The 18,053-nt window shown below is 41.0% G+C and overlaps 1 protein-coding gene across 1 annotated transcript in view; it reads left to right on the top strand.

The window, feature by feature from the left end:
- The first annotated feature begins 220 nt into the window (after window positions 1-220).
- The window catches only part of IPPK (inositol-pentakisphosphate 2-kinase), a 33,274-nt gene continuing 15,441 nt past the window's right edge, over window positions 221-18,053 (top strand). Inside the window, exons 1-2 of the mRNA XM_074151813.1 lie at window positions 221-301; window positions 14,779-14,826. Coding sequence (XP_074007914.1) covers window positions 221-301; window positions 14,779-14,826 — 129 coding nt within the window. The remainder of the gene's footprint in view (window positions 302-14,778; window positions 14,827-18,053) is intronic.

The following is an 18,053-nucleotide window of genomic DNA, read 5'->3' as shown; positions in this document are numbered from 1 at the left end:
CGTTCTGCCCCACTCAATGATGGCGGCGGGCGGCGCTGCCCGCCTCTAAGATGGCGGCCGGGCGCGCGCGCGCGGCGGGCCTCCCTGTGCGGGCGGAGGGCGGGACTTCCTGCGTCGGGGCCCGGCGCGCGCGCAGCCGCGATGGCGGAGGCGTGATCGCGGCGGGGCCGGCGGCAGGCACCGTCCCCACGGGGCGCGGCAGCGGCGGGCTGGGCCGGGCATGGAAGTGGAGAAGATGGATGAGAATGAATGGAAGTACCACGGGGAAGGCAACCAGAGCCTCGTCGTCTCCCACTGCCAGGTGGGGAGCGGCCGGCGGCGCGCGGGCGCCCATCCCCCCGCCCCGCCGGCCCGCGTGAGGGGGCGCCGCCCGCCCGCGCGCTCCCTCAGAGCCGGGGGCTCCACAGGCTGGGCCGGCGGGGGGAGGTCCCCGCCGGACCGGACCGGGACGGTACCGTCTTCGGCAGGGCCTCCCAGATGCTGAGGCCTCTCCCGCGGCGGGAGCGGCCGCCCGGCCCCGCCACCGCTCTCCCTCCCGAAGTCGCGTTCCCTTTCAGCCGGCGGGGAAACCGGGCCCGTCCCCGGGGAGAGACGGGCGGGCGTTCTCCGCGGTTCTCCCTCGCGGCCGGTGCGGGTTCGGCCGCGGGGGCAGTGGAAGGGAAGGCAGCTGATGAGTAGACAGCTGTCGTCTGGGAACCGGAGGTGTGAGGAAAAGCACTAAAAATCTCCCGTTTCTGTCATAACGCGTTTGTATCTGTGCCAGGAAAAGGAAATTTGGAGAAGAAATATTTTTCCTTTTGTCACTGGGTCTCTGTCGATGCGAGAGTTCGAACACTTGCTGCAGTGCTCAACTCCAGAGCACAATGTCGGATCCTGGCGCGGATCTAGACTGTGAACAGGCCGGTCTTTGCACCTCCCTGCCTCCATCTAACCTTTGGCCCTTGGTTTTTTGGATTTGGGGTTTGGTTTTGTTTTTTTTTTTTTTTGGGGGGGGGGGAGGGGAGCTTTATTTTGTTTTGTTTTAAACTCAGAAAAAAATAGTAAAATAAACCTATCAGCGTTTTGGTGAGCGGTAACGATTAAATGGAGATAAATCAAGCAGGTCCTATATCACTTTAAAAATCGTGTGCTCATTTGACTGCTGTCACGGTATTCTTGCTACATTTGCACATACGTTATTTACTTAGTGTATTGGGATCCGGGTTTTACGTGTACGTGTTCCTTGAAGGAGTTTATTCTTCTTCTAAAAAGTACTTGTGGCTATTGTCTTATAAATTTATTTGTATTTCAGTTTAAATTCTAGTATGGATTTGCCACAGAACGTTCTTGATGGTTCATAGATCTAAAACCAGTAAAGCCAAAATGATAAAATGTAGGCTTTATGTGGGAGAAAAAAATCTACAATAAGAGTTGAATCCTGAAAACCATATTTTTCTTTTTTAATAATGCCTAAATGAATGACTGAAAGTACTGGATTGTTTTGATGTCTCTTTTCTGGATTATAAATATAAACTAGATGTTAAAAATGTTAACAAATAGCAAGCCTGAGAAAATGCTGGAAATCTTAAGGTGCTCTCCAAACTTTAGGAGGGGCATTTCTGTGGCTTTGTTTCTTCTTTTTTTATATATAAAATATTTTGTAAAAGATATTTTTGCTACAAGAAGGTGGTGCATGTTTTTGTTTCCTGTCTAAATTTTAGCTTTGAAAAGGGAGTTTTAAGAATACCCAGTGACCGTATGATAGGGATTGGAATATGTAATGGATTGATAGCAATGTAATTGTGATATCCTTAAATACATGGAAAGTGAGGAAGTCTGCCAGAGATTCAGAATAATTGCTCAGTGCGCCAGTTCTCTTTTTAACAAGATGCTAAAACTTTAAGATGGAGTGAAAGTGAAATAGATACAATTTTTCCTTTACAGACAGCTTTGAACCAGCAAAGCTTACGTCTCAGAGCTTTGTGTCTACTGATGTCAAACTCTTGTAAAATTAGAGCGTATAAAATAGTGTTTAGATGCTAATTGTTACTTTGTGCCTCCTACAAACAGGACATACTTGCATGATTAATCATCGTCCTTGTGATCTGATGTCAGTCATTCTCAGGTCTGTGTGAACAGAACAGCAGCGTAGCAAAGACAGTGAATTTCATTTTACTGCTCTTGCTTCATTCTGTATCTCTTCAGTTCGTGGTTTTTGTGTATAAATGGGAGTGGGAAGGACAGTGATTTGGTTGTGGTGAGGGAGACATGAATGGATGCTCAGACAAGAGTGCTGGGGTTGTAAGTGAGAGGCCAGGGTGGAACTGTGTGTGTGCTCCTTGTTTCCATGTTCTCCCTTTTGATGTGTAGCGGTATTTTGGAATGTGGGGAGGAAGCTAGTCCCTACCTCTGTAGGTCTGAACTTTTCCTTGCTGCTTCTGCAAAATCAGAGAAGCTTTTGAAAAAAACAAAATGGCAACAAAATATGTAAGTTTCAGTCCTTCTGGAGGAGAGGGCATGGGCTGCTTTGCCCTTTATGAAGTAAGATCCAGGGAGTTTTGTTTCAACTCCTGCCCTCTGGACTGCTCTTTGACGCGCTGATAACAGGTACTGCGCCAGTTGGTGTGTGAAGCACAGGGTGTTTGGGCTGGGGTGAGCAGGCGGCCTGGATGGACGCTGTCGTTATTGGTTGTGTGGAGTATGGCTGGGTTGGGGACGAAGAGTCAGAGGAAAAAGGTGTGCGTCATCAGTTCATGGTGCTCTCCTGTGTTTAAGGCCACGCTTATTTCTTTGGTTTCCTCGATTCCCTGGACCTTTCCCTTTAAGACCCGAATGTAACACACTGTTAATCCAGAGTTAGCACAGAACCAAAATTAAAAACTTGGTCATAGAAAAGTCACATGCCCAACAAATAGCTCTGCTGGTGATGAGCTGATAAGGCCTAGACGCAGGCAGCAGGCAAGCGTTTTTTCCTGTACCTTTGAATGGTGGCACATAGACAAAGGTTTGTGTGACAGTCGGACGTTGACATTCTGTGGAACATGCTCTGTCCGTCTGGTGGGAGTGTTGTAAAGTACTGCTTGATGTGCTCTTTCCTCTCACTAGTTATTAATCCTGCAGGATGCAACAGTGACGAGAGTGTCCCCGTGTGCCTGTGTTCCTACAGCCTACGGAACGCCACACTGGAATGAGTGGCTGAAATCACTGCAAGTGCATCTCTGTTCCGTATTCATGCAGTTAAAAAGAGGACTTAGGCAGGGCACGGTCTAGTCAGCACGACTCTTCTTACAGTGATAGTTTTACAGAGTTACTTTAATTAGTCCTCCAGCATTTAGAAACTGGTCTGATGAATAAAGATGGAATGCCTGTCAAGCATTTCCAGTCACCATTGTTATCTCTGGAGCTGCCTACTTGCTTGCTTGGTGCATACTCCAAACTTCTGCTTTCGTGGCTTTTTAAAGTTTCAATTCTGATGCATCTAAAATTCTGGTAGACCTACAATATTATGGCACAAACTTCTCTGTTGATAAAACTTTCCCTGTTAGTTTTAATTGCAGCTGTGATTAAGTGAATCCAAATTGAAACTGAATTATGGTCAAAAAGCCTTTGTATAGTCATGCAGCCTTCTGAAATGAAACAGACAGCTTTTCTACCTCATTGATTTCAGTGAGAAATACAACTGGCAACCTCCTTTGGTTCCTGGAGATAGTGCTTGAGACGTTCGGAAAGATCACTCTGAAGTACATGAAAACTGCAAACTCATTCAGGCAATGTCTGTATGATCTTTGTCCGTTGATTGCAATTTTGAATATTTGATTGAATCATAGTATCTCTTCAAATAACTTGCCACCCTTCACACCATACAGTGAATTGTCTGTCTGTCTCAGAGATGCATGAAGTGCTGCAGTACAGGTACAGCTCTACAAAACCCAAACCAATCACTGCTACAGGCAGCCGGGCGGTTTAGAAAGGATGCTTCTTACTCCCTGCATTTTTGTTGAAACGTTGCTCCTTCTATGTCAAATTTGGCTTCTGATTTAAAAAGAGGGCTAAACTATACTTTTTCTCCTCTCTACAGTAGAGAGGGTTCAGAGGAACTGCTATAGAACAGTTATCTTTTTGTATGCTATTGATTCTTTCTACGGTGGAGAATACCTAGTTTTTCAGAAGTGAGCTGAAAATCCTCTTTTGTAGTTCTGCGTTTTAATCAGTTGTTTGGCCTTATGGAGACACTTCACACTTCATTTCAAAAGGCATCAGGAAATATTAGCAGAAAGTAAATGTAAGCAACTCTAGAAATAATGACTTATATTTCCTTTTACTGTTGAAACATACTTTATACTTTTGCTTTATGAGATAAAGTATGTCCATTCCTCCTGTGCATCACTGCAGCTGATTTCTACTTATCTTTATTTTTTTGCATGTTGGGATGTTATGGTAACCAAATGCTTAATTTTAAAATATGTTTGAACATTAAGCTTGTGTTTCAGGGTGACTGCTGAGAGGTGGTACAAGAAAAGAGAAGAGGGTTTTTTTTCAGCTTGATTTTTTATTTGATGAGATGGTCTAGAGGAAACTTGGTTTGTGCTTGCCAAAAGGTTGTGGTTTGTATCTTCAGGTGCCTTGATTATTAGTAGTAATCTACTTCTTGTCTTGGAGTACTTGCAGGTCTAAGAGATATCCTTGGGTTTTGGTATGGGACTTAATTAGTAAATGCATACACCATCTCCAGAGCATATATAGACTTAAGAAATAGAAAAGGGGGGAGGGATGGTAGATGGAGAAGGTCAGTGAAGCAGAGCTAGAGATTCTAGGTGGGGGGAGTCCAGTCAGATAATCAAACTTTCAGAAGATTTACAAAGTTGGTGCCTGTAGTAAGTGAATAATATCTGGCTCATCTCTGTGAGGTTTTTCTTTGTGGGTACCCCCCCAACTTCAAGAGATACGGGTAAAGATGGAGGATATCACAGTGTTGCATTTGCGTGCATCCTTCCTGATCCTTGTCTGGCTTTGTAGGGAACTGTAGAGAGAGCAGACGTTGCTAGGAGAGAGGGGTATCTTGTGTTTTAACAGTAGTCTTTGGTTTTACGATGCTGCATTACGATGGCTGCAAAGTGTATGCAGGAAGACACTGTCTGCATATGGGGGAGATGGATTTGGTTTTGGTTTTTGAAATAAAATAATTATAGTTATGAGGAGCTGCTTTGTTTCAAATGAGGCTAGATATTTGTTTCTAGTAGTGCTTTTACAACATGAAAAAGTTTTCCTGTGGTTTGTTTTTAAGAATAGTGACAGATTATTCTTACTGGAAAACTTTGTCGTCACAAACTTATTTTGAGAGAGGACCACTAACAATATGTTATGCTTAGACACAGGTTTCTTTTGCTGAAAGAGTGAAAAGCTTATGGTTGGGATTATTAGCTATCTGCAGCTTTCCTATGTGATCTTGCTTGGCAGAAGGGAGCGATGCTGATCATTAATTGCTGTCTTGTTGAGAGAATCTTCTTAAGGCACCTTTCCCAATGATGTAATTTTGTACAAGTTCAAAAACCTGTGTGTCCTGTTTCTTCCGTTGCTTTTCTATGTGGAGTTGGCTGAATCTGTTTTGTCCTATTGAAATTAGTATAAAAAAAGCATTGCCCCCAAAACTTCAAGGTCATTCCTGAGAAATTCCAGCTTCCTGACTATAAAGCAGATTTTGTTCAGTTGTGTTCTGTTTAATTTTTAATGTCTGTGGAATAGTGAATCAACATCTACAAATGCCTCAATTTCAAGGAAATATAGGACAGATTGCTGATTCCTGTATTAAAGAGTCTTCAGGTAGGGGAGAAACCTAGTTTCTAGCAAAACTAGTTGCTCTTCCTTATGGGTGTAAGTACAATAACTTATTAATAATGGCCTTCTCTGAATATTGCTCTGATTTTAAAATATGGCCAAGTTATGGTGTTTTGGTTCTTTTGGTTCTTTCACGGTAAGAAATTATCAGAAAAAATAAGGTGCAACTTGTCAAAATAAAATTCAGTAAATACTAATGGAAAAGACATAGTTCTGGTAAGACTTGAACTTAAATTTTTGTATCCTTGAAGAGATTCTTTAAATTCCAAACCTATGCTAATTCTTATTTCTGATGGATTTCATGCTCTGGATGTATGCAAAAGATTCACCAAGGCTATGTGATGAAATATAGGGAGGGGTTTTGCATCTGGTTATGTAGAATTTTCTGAAGGAAGCAAGACTTACACATGAATGAATTGGACCAAGATTCCAGCATGAACTTTAATGGGAATTAAGGGCCATTCAAACCACTTCTGCTTTTTTGCTAGTTTATAGGGCATTTCTTTGACCTGGTTTTTCCAGCGTTGTGTTCTTCTGGCGGTGTGCGTATCTAAATGCTGTCTAGCAAAAACCCCACAACTGCACACCCTTTGCCTACTTAAAAAAAGGACAAGAAAACAGATTGATGACTAAACATAATATATTGCTTTGTTCTTTCCTAGTTCTAATAGCTTTTTAATATTTTTAAATTATTGTTTATTTATTTATTGTAAGCAAGTAGAGGAGCTTCTGCCCAAATTTATTGAAGCAAGCAGCTATAAAAACCAGTTGAAAAGCCAAGTATGCGATCAGGGTGGTGTCATCAGCAGAAAAGAAAGGAAGAGATGTCTGCCTTGCCGTAAACAACAATTAAGTTTTTAGGAACAGGAGGTAATCATCAGTTTGAGTTGGAATTCGGGACCCTTTATGGCACCTGTATGAAACTGTATGTTTCCTTGTGTTAGCCTTGGTTACCTGGTAGTTAAACGCATGTCTATGGTCACTGGAGAAAAAGGAAGACAGGTTTGTATTTGTATTTGGTTTTTTGGCTAAACTGGTACAACTGCGATTGCAGGTGTCACAGCTAATTGGACTAACTCTATTTGAGTACAATTACAAAGCTTTTACTATAAAGGAAGAATTAGAAGTTGGAAGCACTTCCAGTTCTGGGGATTAGCTGCAAAGTTTTTTTTGACCCTCCCCCAAAAAAGTCAACAGCTTGAGTCAACACCTATATAGATTTTTAATTCTATATTGGGATTTCAATTCTGTATGGCACTAGTGTAGTTAAATTTACCTTTTCCTTGGCTTTCCCAGGTTTCTGCACTGAAAGGACGTTCTGAATGCAGTGCAGTTCAGTAGCATCTTTCATAAAGAAAAGGAAGGTGGCACTGGGTAGCAGGGCTGAACTCGGGAAGGAGAAAGAACAGAAAGGCAGCAATTAAAACTTCTTGCCATGTTTAGTGGCTTAGGTTCTGTAGATACAGGTGGGAAAATGTAGCATGTGTGTGGAAGGAGATGGGAGACAAACACTGTGAATCTCAGGTCTAACGTTGTAGCAGCAGCAACACCATTCTCCTCTTCTCCCCCCAGAATGCTTTTTTTCAGAGTTGTCTCCTTATTTTGCTAATAATAGTGTTGGAGCAGACTTGTCTTCTGGTAACTTTCTTTGAAAATTCAATCTCTGCTTTATGCAGAGTCTTGGGGTTTTTTTGTGGGGGTGGGGGGTGAGTGGGTGGGTTTGAGTGACTTTTGGGAATGCTGAAGGCTATGTGCAGTGACGATGTAAAACAAATCCCAAAGCTTAGGAGGTAGGTAGCCTTGATTAAAAACGGGTCTTGTTTTTTCTGTTTGGGTTCTGTGCTAGCTGAAACTCGAATGAGCTTCTTTTTGCAGCTGATGAGATCAAGTTGCTATCCAAAAAGCTTTTTTTTTTGGTCTAAGTGTTTGTTAAATGCAGTGACGGTGGAGTTCGTAAGATTACTCTTTGCCTTTTCTGTGCTGCACGTGTGTCTCCCCTCAGCCGACAGCAGTAGTGGGTTGGTTGCTTTGGTGGAAGTAACTTGTAGGAAGTAACTATATAGTAACTATATAGGAGTGGTCAGTCTAATAGCCTATTTAATTCACTCCTCTGGTTCTTTCTTCCCTTCCAGCCTTTCAGTGGGTCTTTTCTTTGCCTCAGTGTACAATTTCTGAGATACCATATTCTGACCTCCTGGTTTTGCTCAGGAAGAAGCAGAGACGCTGCATTCGGTTGCACGGAATTGCCAAAGACTTGCTTAGGTTTCTTCCAGCTGAGGTGTTCAGGATGCTTGGAATTACTAACTTCTTCTGGCTCTGCATTTTATTACTTAGCTTTGTTCTAATCCTTCTTACTGTTTTGACTTCTTATTTCCTCCCCTCCCTATTAATATTTTCCTGAAACGCCTTGTTTCTCCAACATATCAGGAGCTGACGAGGCAGCTTAATGCTGGGAAGTGTATGTTGCTAATAGGCGGGGGGGTTAGAGCAGTTTAAAGGAAGGAAGCTTAGTACATGTTTTCACGCTCTTGTTGGTATAACTCACCTGTTTGACAGATGGATGAGGTATTTGATACACTGTTCATTGTTAAGGACCAGTTTTTTTCTTGCTTGTTTTTAACAGCTAGGATGTCAGGGACATCTACTGCGTTACGCAGACTGTGCTAATGTATGCTGAGGGCCGGGCATCAATAGGTTTATTCATTCTGTTCTCTCTGGTATGTGTTTCCACCTAGTACCCGTGGGTGTATCTCTTGATATCATTTCAGGTACTGTGATTAGGTGGCTTAGCAGAAGGGCAAACATTTCTTTGTCATGGCTAGGGCAATCATAAAATTCCTCTGGAATTGGTACCATCTGTGTATTGCAAGGTTATACAAAGCTCAGCTATAAAGTGAAACCTGAGTTAGTGCTTGACTATCATGGGAATCGAGATCATAAGCAAACAGGAAAAATAGCTGAATGAGTACCTGAAGTCTGATGCAAGCCATGAGCTCTGTTCTAAAGAAAACAAGTATTGTGGTGATGCTTGCTTCCAAATAAGGGTTTAAGATATTGCATGGTGTCAAGCCAGGGGCTATGTCAGAAATTCTTTATTCATGTAAAGAAATAGAAAGATTGTTCTTAAGGGACTCCTATGCTAAATAAAAGTGTGTTGTTCCGATTTTTTGAATGCTTCCTTGCACTTTGTCTGAGCAATTGCTAAACTTCCTCTATACTGGCAGGAAATGTAGCTTTCCTCACTTTGTTTGTTGTGATCTAATCCACCTTATACAGAACGAAACTGGGTTGGAAAACAACACTTACATACAATATTACTACATGTACTTCATTCAAAAGCTGCAAATTTTTCCTGTGCTTAGCTTCTTTTCATCTCCCCCATCCCTCCCCTTTGCACAGCACGCTAACACCCTGGATGAGGAGACCTTTAAGAATGTCTTGTGTTGAGTATCGTAAAGGTGAGCTTTGGTTGAAGTGCCTGGGCAGTGTGGTGGGCGTGTTTTTACTGGGTTTTATTAGTTCTCAGAAGAAGGAACTCACCTCTGTCCAGGTTTTATGAGATGTGAAGATGACAATTCTTTGTCCATTTGCCTCCTTCCCAGAAATCGCATTTTCTGACTAGAAAACCATTGTTTTCTGTTTAAATCCCTCAAACTGGTGATGGAATTGAAGGGGTTGTGGAGTGCGAATTTGGAGTAAAAAATGTCAGAATAATTTTTTTAGTTGGCATATACTGTGTGCAGCTCCAATGTGCTACTGCAGAAATAGCTTAATATCAGCAAAATAGTTCTGTGGTTCATACTTAGTACCATTGAAACTGTCATTATTAGCATTTGCACATCACTGTGTTCAAGTAGGGTTTGAATAGCAGTTTGGTGTAATTTAACTCCTGTCCCTCCCTTTTATTGAAATTTAGATAGAATGCACTTTTGTAGGTGTCATTATTGTACACTGTCGTAAATCCACTGTGACTAGGTTGGGTTGAATAGCTCCAGTGGTGGTAGAAGGTTTGGCAAACTTAGAGCTATGTTCGCTAAGCTCTTGGTAGCTCTTTAGCTTCAGCCAAAGACAATGGATTAAACAACCAGTTTTTATTGTATAAAGAAATTCAAGAACTTTTTCAGGCACCGTTCTGTCTAAAAGTAGTCAACTTTGTATCTTCATCTCCTCAGGCAGTAGTCGTTGTTGGTGTGTGTAATTGGTTGCAAGAGATAGTATAGTAATAATTGCAGGGAAAGATTTGTTACCGGCCTTTGAGAGTGTTTTCCCTCATGTTGTTTATGATAGGAAGCTTGTGACATTTATATGGACAACTTCAAAACAAATGTGGGTGTTCTTGTTCTGCTTGTATATTGACTGCCTTTTCAAAATAAATGTATTGACAGCAGAGCCTAGTGGACAGGTGGGCAACTTTGTGATGTAAGATTGCGTATAGTGCTTACAAAAATACTCATGAGTTTTCAGATACCACAATTTATGAGACACTGTGGAGTGAGGGAGATGACGGGGGTGGGAAGAGGAGTGGATTTCCTCTTGGGACTTAAAAAGTTGCTTCCCAAAGTGTCTTGGTTTCTGCCGGTGGATTGTGTGTATGTGAACACAGGTCGGTCATCAACCAGACAAGAATCTTTTCTAGTTACACTGCGCAGTTGCAGAACTAGATGTTAGAGTAACGCTTTGCCTCTGGACAGAAACACTTAACGCATGCTGTTCAGAATAATAATAGAGTAATAACAAAGGATGTGAACCTGCTTATTTGGAAAAGCAGAAGCTGAAGTGATGTTTCCCAGGCTTTGTGTTTGGACAAGCTAATTCTTCATATTTTCATACAGAAGCTTATTTTAAAACCATGTGAGCTGAGGTGGTAACAGCAGAAGGAAAATACACATCTTTCTGTACTTCGAAATGATTTTATTAGCATTTGATCTTGGTTTTATACAAATTTTCCTATTGCATTCACTGGCACCAGCTCTGTAGCAGATTTTGTTAATAATGTAGCAAGAGACAGAAACCTGAAAAAACCCTCAGTGATACAAAGGAGGTTTTTCTCTGAAAGGGGATGTCAAGATTATAAATTTGCCCCAAACATGTTTAACTTGTGAAGACTCTCCAGTTCAGGAGGCCTGCATGGTAGCTTTATCTTATGACAATGAAGTTTAGAAGACATTTAGGAAAAATATAAGGCTAATATCAAACACGAAGCTGTAAAGAAATGACTGTAAGCTTTCGTGCTGGTTTCCTAATGCTACTGCCTAATCCAAAGTACCTGGATCGATGCCAGTCATATTTTGGCCTAACTACTAAGGATTACTTGGGTTTTGGATTTCACTAGGTAAGGTTAAAATAATAGCTGTAGTAACCGTTTTGGAGAAGAAAAAATTCTTGCAGATAACCTTCCTGGGGACTAAGACCGGCAAACTATTTTTTTTCCCAAGTTGCGTTAAGACAGGAGTTGTGTGTGGGGATCGGGGTGTTTCTGTGATGCCAGTGCAGACTTTTGAGTACGTTTTCTTGCCCCCCTCCTGCAGCTTCTTGTCTCCTTATTGGCAACCATTAACTCTGAGCTATGGTTTAACCCAAACAATTGTTTCACGATAAGGGTGCTAAAGACGTGTTTGCTTTTCTTGGTGGGACCTTAAGCTTAAGGCTGGAGTCTCAAAACGTGGTGGCTTGAGATAGTGCTTCTTCAGGACATAGGGTCCCCGTTACATCATCTTGGCAGCCGAGTGACTGTGTTTTGAGAGACACAAGTTTCAATATCCTTGTTGCCAGAATTTGTTCTGCATTTTCCATAACAATTGGAAATGGTTTTTGTTATAGCCCTCATATGGTCCTGGATGTTTGTTATCTGTTACCAGGCTGCTGTACTCTCATGTGAGTCGCACTGAAATTCTTTATTTGGAGAGTAAGAGCAGTCAGGTTTGATTTTTGTTGTTGCTGTTGTTGCTTGTTTGATTTTGGTTTGGGTTTTGGTTTTTTTTGTAGTATTTTGAACATACTTGCAGAGAAAGGGCCACTGTCTTTAAAAAAAAATAAAATATTGTAGACAGAATTCCTTTCAATTCACTGTTTTTCTAGCTTGTCCTGCTTCTTCAAAATATGGGAAGCCTCTTAATGTTTCATGTGTAACATTTGCCTACATCCATGCTTTGTTTGTTTTTTTTCCTCTGCTTGATTTTGCAGCCTGGTTTTTTTTTCATCTTTTTGTATGAGACTATTATCCAATTAACTAAACACTTTGATGGTGACAGTGCATTGATGGAAGTGGTGTTAAGCAGTGGAAGGGCTTACTTAGAGGTGCAGGTAGAGAATGAAATTTATGGAGCATTAGGATCTAGTTGGTCTGATTCTCAAATAAATCTGTTCTGGATCTGGGCCATTCATTTGCATGCAGATACGCATGGTACATCTTTGATGTTCAATCTGTAAATATAAAAAAATCTAAGGCATTAGAGATAACTGACAAAAAACCTCATGGTAACAACACCCACAGTATTTCCAAGTAAAGAACCAGTCAAGTGAATCAGTAGTGCAATAGCATGGAAAATGTGGACCAGTATTTTCGGTGGTAATAATTCTGGAGAAGGTGCCATCTTTGACATCTGGTGGATTAACCTTTGTATGGTGGCAGTATATTTGTGTTACCGTGTGTTGAATTGCACAAAGGGATCTATATGAAAACTTCCCCCCGAAAAATAAAAAAAGTGAAGGTTATTTTGGCATGTGTTTTTGTTTGGTTGGGGTTTTTTGTTGTTGGTGGTTTTTTGTTTTTTTTTTTTTAACTCTGATAATCTAATATCCTTACTAAGGCGCAGTGTGGGTTGACTGGTTGAAGCGCGTCTGTGACTGAAAAGTTTTGTTTGAACTTTGCTGTTCCTTTTGACATCTTTAGAGAAGCAGTGTGTTCTTCTTTTGCTGTATATAGTTTTGGTCGTTTTGTCCTGGCATGGCTCTTCAGAAATGGTTTGGTAATGAACAAATATTATAGTGAGTCCTGTGAGAACAATTGAATTTTCCAGAGCCGTTGTTGTAAGCTTGTTGGCTGGGAACTGAGTAATAGATAAACATCTATAACACCCTTGAAAATACTATAGAATCAAGTTACTGAATTGATGAGAAGTGATGATCAGATCACTTTGTCTCTGATCCACTTGTTTATGAATATTTAAAGCGAGGGATCCAAACAGTTGAAATGCTGTAAAAATAACACACTGCGCACACAGAGTGTAACAGGCTCATCAGGCCCGAGCTCTGTATCCACGGGTAGGTCATACTGGGAGAAAGTTATCACCCAGCAGTCTTGTCAAATTTTATGATTATAATTAGCGTTCATGATGTTGTTGTAACACTCATGCTGTTCAGTTCTTGCAGGAGAAGTTGAATCAAAATTCAGCAATCTGCCCTTTTACCTGAGAGTGTTTTCCAGATGTAGGTGAACTATGAGATTTATGCTGGCTTGAGACTTTTTAGATACTGAAGGGGCTGTTTCTGGGTTTCACTAGCAATGTCTGAATGCAGATCTTGTTTTGTTAGTATTTTGGATTACACATTGTCATCTGTTTTACTTTTCTCCTCCTGCTCTTTCTCTGCATGTTAGTAATTAAAGATAACTGCAGCTCTCTCCCACTCAGCACTGTCCAGAGGCAGCTTTCAGACCTGAAATATGGAATATATCTGGTGCTGTCGTGCTATGGGAGGTTTTTTAATGGCAAGTCATTTGGTAGGGAAAAAGCTTAGATTCCGTAAACCTGAAGTGTCAAAACTATGATGTTTTGTCTGCATTATCTTTGTCAGGGAATCTGAGCGTTAGTACTTTTTTGGAAGTGCTTTAAATAGATTGTTGTCCTTTTTGGTGTGTCTTGGAAAGGTCTACATGGAGACGCTGTGTGACTAAGCGGTAACTCCAGAAAACAGCTGTTTGCCTCTACTTGCTGTGGTGCTCAATTCTTTTTATCCACATCTTATCTGAACAGGCTGAGGTACATCGGTGGGAGTAAGTATCTTGAGGATCAGATATTTAGACTGACTAATCCGAGGCAGGGCTATGTGCTGCCTCGCTTAGTAAGGCTGCAGGTTCCTTAACACTATGTCAAAATTTGGTTTTAATATCAAAATCTGTTTACCAAGTGTAATGGTTAATTTCAGCAAGAGATTGAGATTTCAAGCAATTTATTGAGAGAAAGATACTTCAGGTGACTTCTGTAATGGAAGATGCTCAATAGGTTGAAGGAGAAAGGCCTAATTTACTTCGGACATCTACAAAATATTTTTATCTGAGCTCTTAAAAAGAAAAGCTGAGGATGTTTTCAGAATTTTTGTTCTTTGAAAATATGAAGGTTTTTGAATTGTTAAAAAATTTGATGGAAATTTTGTTTGTTGGGGTTTTTTTTTTTTAGGTAAACTATTTGGAAACCTGCTGCATTTGTCCCCATGTTACAAGTTTACTTTTTGGAAGTTTGGAAGTGGCAGGTTTTAGCATTTGTAAGTAGAGCTGTGTAGGTGCTACTGGTAACTGACAAGTGTCTCCTCAATATTTTGTAATGCTGTGCAGATACTGTAAGCAGGTCATATCTAAGTGGGTCTTGTGTTTTGTTTTGTTTTTTTTTTCCCCAGGGCCTTTGGCGCAAGAATGGCAAGGTGTTTTTCTGGTTTTTTTGTTTGATACTGTGTTTTACCAGATTTTCAGAGCGGTGCTATGAGCTAAGGGAGTATTTCCCCAGTTACACTGGAAGCACAGAGTAGCTGCCTTGTGAAAGTGATGGCAAATCTAGAAACAGACGTTGATGTATCTAATTTCAAGTTGAGTGAAATAACCATCTAAAATGGCTATTTTGCTTTGTTCCCTTCCCTCCCCCCCCTAATTTCTCAGATGTGGTAGTTCAGGGAATCAGACAATTGTGTTGTTCAGAAATTACAATATACTTAAATACTAATGAAACCATCTTCTTTCCTATTTTTCTTCAGCGCTGCGTGGTGCTGCGGTTTTTGAAGTTCCCCCCAAACCAGAATAAGGTAAGATTCAACGTGTGCTGTTGATAAACCCCTCCCCAGGTAAGCTAATAAAAACCGGTCTGAGGAGAAACAGGAAACCTGTGAACGAACTGTGACTGGTAGGAGTGAGAATAAGGGGATGCTGTGAAATGTGCCCGTGTTTCAGGAGTTTTGGCAACAGGAGGAAATTTGAGGTCTCCTTATATAACTAAGACTACGTGACTGCTGCTATCAAGGCCTTTTTGCGGGACAGACTGTAAGGTCACAGTGCGTAGAAGGTTCGGCTTCCTGTAAGGAGAGCTGTGGCAACGGAGAACGTGTAATGTTTGTGGACCAACGTAGGGGAGTGCAGTGATGCTGAGGGAGAAATGACAGTTATCCTGACTGTTGCTAGGTGGGACAAGAGGATCAGCATGGCACTAGCGTCATGATACAGGTCTGCTGTTGACTACCCATTCAGTAGCTAAAAAGCCACAAAATTGGGAGAGATAAGAAATATTCACAGAATAGCCTTTGTCGGTGAGTGATTTTAGTATCTGTTGAAAAAAGAACATGGTGGAACACCTGCCACAGTCCAAGAAACTGGTAGACTGTTTTCCTGCTCAAGAAGGAACTGAAGCGAGTTACCTTAGATTTAACAGGGATAAAAAATGATCAGGAATTAAAGGTGGAGGGTAAATGTGAAGTGTCAACACGATGCTCCAAGGGGGTAAAAAAAAAAAAAAGAGAGAGCACAAGAGTCAGGAGGTTCAAATTCTGCCATTTCCTCAACCTGGTGAGTAGTCGCTGGGGTGTGTTACCTGAGAGACAGGGGCAACGGCTTAAGTTACGGCAGCTTCTGAGCCATGGCTTTGTAAGGTTCAGGGCAGACTGTTCTGATGAGAAAGAAATATAAAAAGCATTATGGCTCTACTGAGAGCTTGGGGGGAAAGTGCTTACTTCTAGGAAAAAAGAAACAAGGATGAATGTAAAGTAAATGTATAGGAAGGGCATTTTGCTTTAAATTGGGAAGATGAATGTGAAATGCATCCAGTTTAACAAGGGATGAAAGAGAAGTTTCTGAAGTAGATCAGAGGAAGGTAAAACCCATGAACGCAGTGTGTGTATGAGTTATTTGATGGCCTTTCTGCTACAATTTTACTTGAAAAAAGGTCTGGTAAAACTAAAGTGTGATTCAAGTAAGTTTTTGATCTGCTTACAGTGGCAGGAGTTCAAAACTGTATCCTGTGCTTCTGTAGTAGACCAAGGTAAAGATGTTTAGAGCTTTTTATGAGAATAGGGAGGAACCCAGTGGAGCGGAAGAAGGGCAAACAGTGCCTATCTCAATTTTTACTATAGCAGGGGAGAATTAGACCACACATTTAAGTAAAAAGTCAGTCTATTGCCATTCTTTTAAGAAAACAAAACACTGAGTACTAGATTTTTTTTCTTTTCTTTTTTTTTTTTTTTTTTTAAGTCCAAAGAGATTGTTGCATAGTCATTGTTTTCTAAAAAATTGACAAAATATGACGAAGTCACAGAGGAAGCCAGGAAGTGACTTTTCACAGTTTCCCACCACAGCGTTGAAGTTGATAATACCTCTGTCGACTGCTTTGGCACGCACACAGTTTTTTGGATTAGGATAGCGAAACATAAGAAAAAAGATCTCCTGGGCACGGTGTTCTGTTACTATTTGAACGCTGCTCAGGTTCCTGAATGTTTTTTTCTCAGGGTAATGAGATCAGTAAAATTGCTCAGAATCCTACCGTAGGGATAGATGGCAGTAGGTGTTCCTGGGGGCTGTGCCTGATCAAGCACCAGGAGTTTGCTTACTAGAAACTGTTAAAACTTCCAGTGCCAGTTGCCCCAGACAGACAGGCTTCTTTTCTTGCCTGTTGTAACAGCAGAAAGGCTATTTGTGGATACAGGCAGTGGTGGAGTGTAGCCCTGAAAGCCTTCTAAGCAGCAGGCTACCAGAACAAGCCCTGTTACATGTAGAAGTTGTTCCATTTTGAGGAGAGCTGGCTTGTGGCCAGCTTTAGCGTTCTGGATCTGACTTGTATTTTGATTGTGTGCACTTCGTGATACACAATTCCTTTTGGCTTTGCTCTCTAAATAGAAGCTTATGTAATTTGAATATATTTAATTATTCTGGTGATTATTTTTTTTTTTTTTAAAGGGTGACTTTTTCTTGGATCAGAATGGAAGACTAAATATTTTATCTTCAGATCTGTAAACAAGTCCTGGAGACTTCGAGTTTTGGGACAAACTTGGACGTAGCAACGTGACAGCTGTAGAGCAGAGAATGCTTTTTAGGTGCAATCTGTATTCCTGACTAGTGCAAGATGAATTAGGATATAAAGTGTTATATACATGTGCATGACATAGTAGCTCAACCAATGTAAACAAATCTGAAAGAAGCAGTTGAAGGAAAATGCTTTCTAGTAAGACTCAGAGAGAAATTCACGTGTGGACAGATGCATCTCAGTCTCTGTTGCTTAACTCCTTTGGAAAAGGCAAAGAAGTCCGGACACTGCTTTGTATTTGTGGCGTTTGGTTGTGAATTTGGGACTAGATAATGTAGCAGTTAAACAAGGTGGTGTTACTGCAAATTGCGATGTTTTTGTTACAATTAATGAAGCATAGTCATAATCAGTAGTGTAACTCTGGGACTTGCATTTCTTGAGTAGAAAGTCAAGTCTCAGGACTTGTGGAGTGATTTTAGTTGCATATTGCTGATTTTACTATACGAGTCTTCTGCATGAATGGAATTTTTGCCTTTTTATTGTGTAGAACCTATTTGATGAGTTTTAGTGTTTTGCTAAATGAGCTGGCAGTAATGACGGGTCCTACAAAAGCTTTTCATCTTGGTGGTTTTTAATGTTGAAAGGTGATGCTCCAGTAGCCTGTTAATTGTTTTTTGGTTCTTGTTTGCAGTATATCAAATACACTTGCTCTTAAAGGGAGGTGAGCAGGTGTCATAAGCTTGATTTTTAGTTTAAAGTTGCGTTGATCTTTTTCACTGGTGAGTCTTTCCTTGTAGTAGTAGCAGCAGTGAATATCCTGTTTATCTGGAATAACTATTTCCCAATTCGTGTGTGTGTGTACACATATATTAAAAAACAAACAAGCGAACAAAAAGCCCATGGGTATCGTGTACATCAGCAAACCAGGTCAGAATAATCTGTAAGTGGGAATTAGTTGAGATTTCTGTTACTGTGTGAGACGATGTAACATTCGTTCTCACCATTCAGAATTTGTGTAAGTTA

The sequence above is a fragment of the Numenius arquata genome, chromosome 8 (genome assembly GCF_964106895.1).
Source record: "Numenius arquata chromosome 8, bNumArq3.hap1.1, whole genome shotgun sequence".
Lineage (NCBI taxonomy): Eukaryota > Metazoa > Chordata > Aves > Charadriiformes > Scolopacidae > Numenius > Numenius arquata.
Note: the sequence above shows the minus strand (reverse complement) of the source record. Positions and strands in the feature narration are given on the sequence as shown.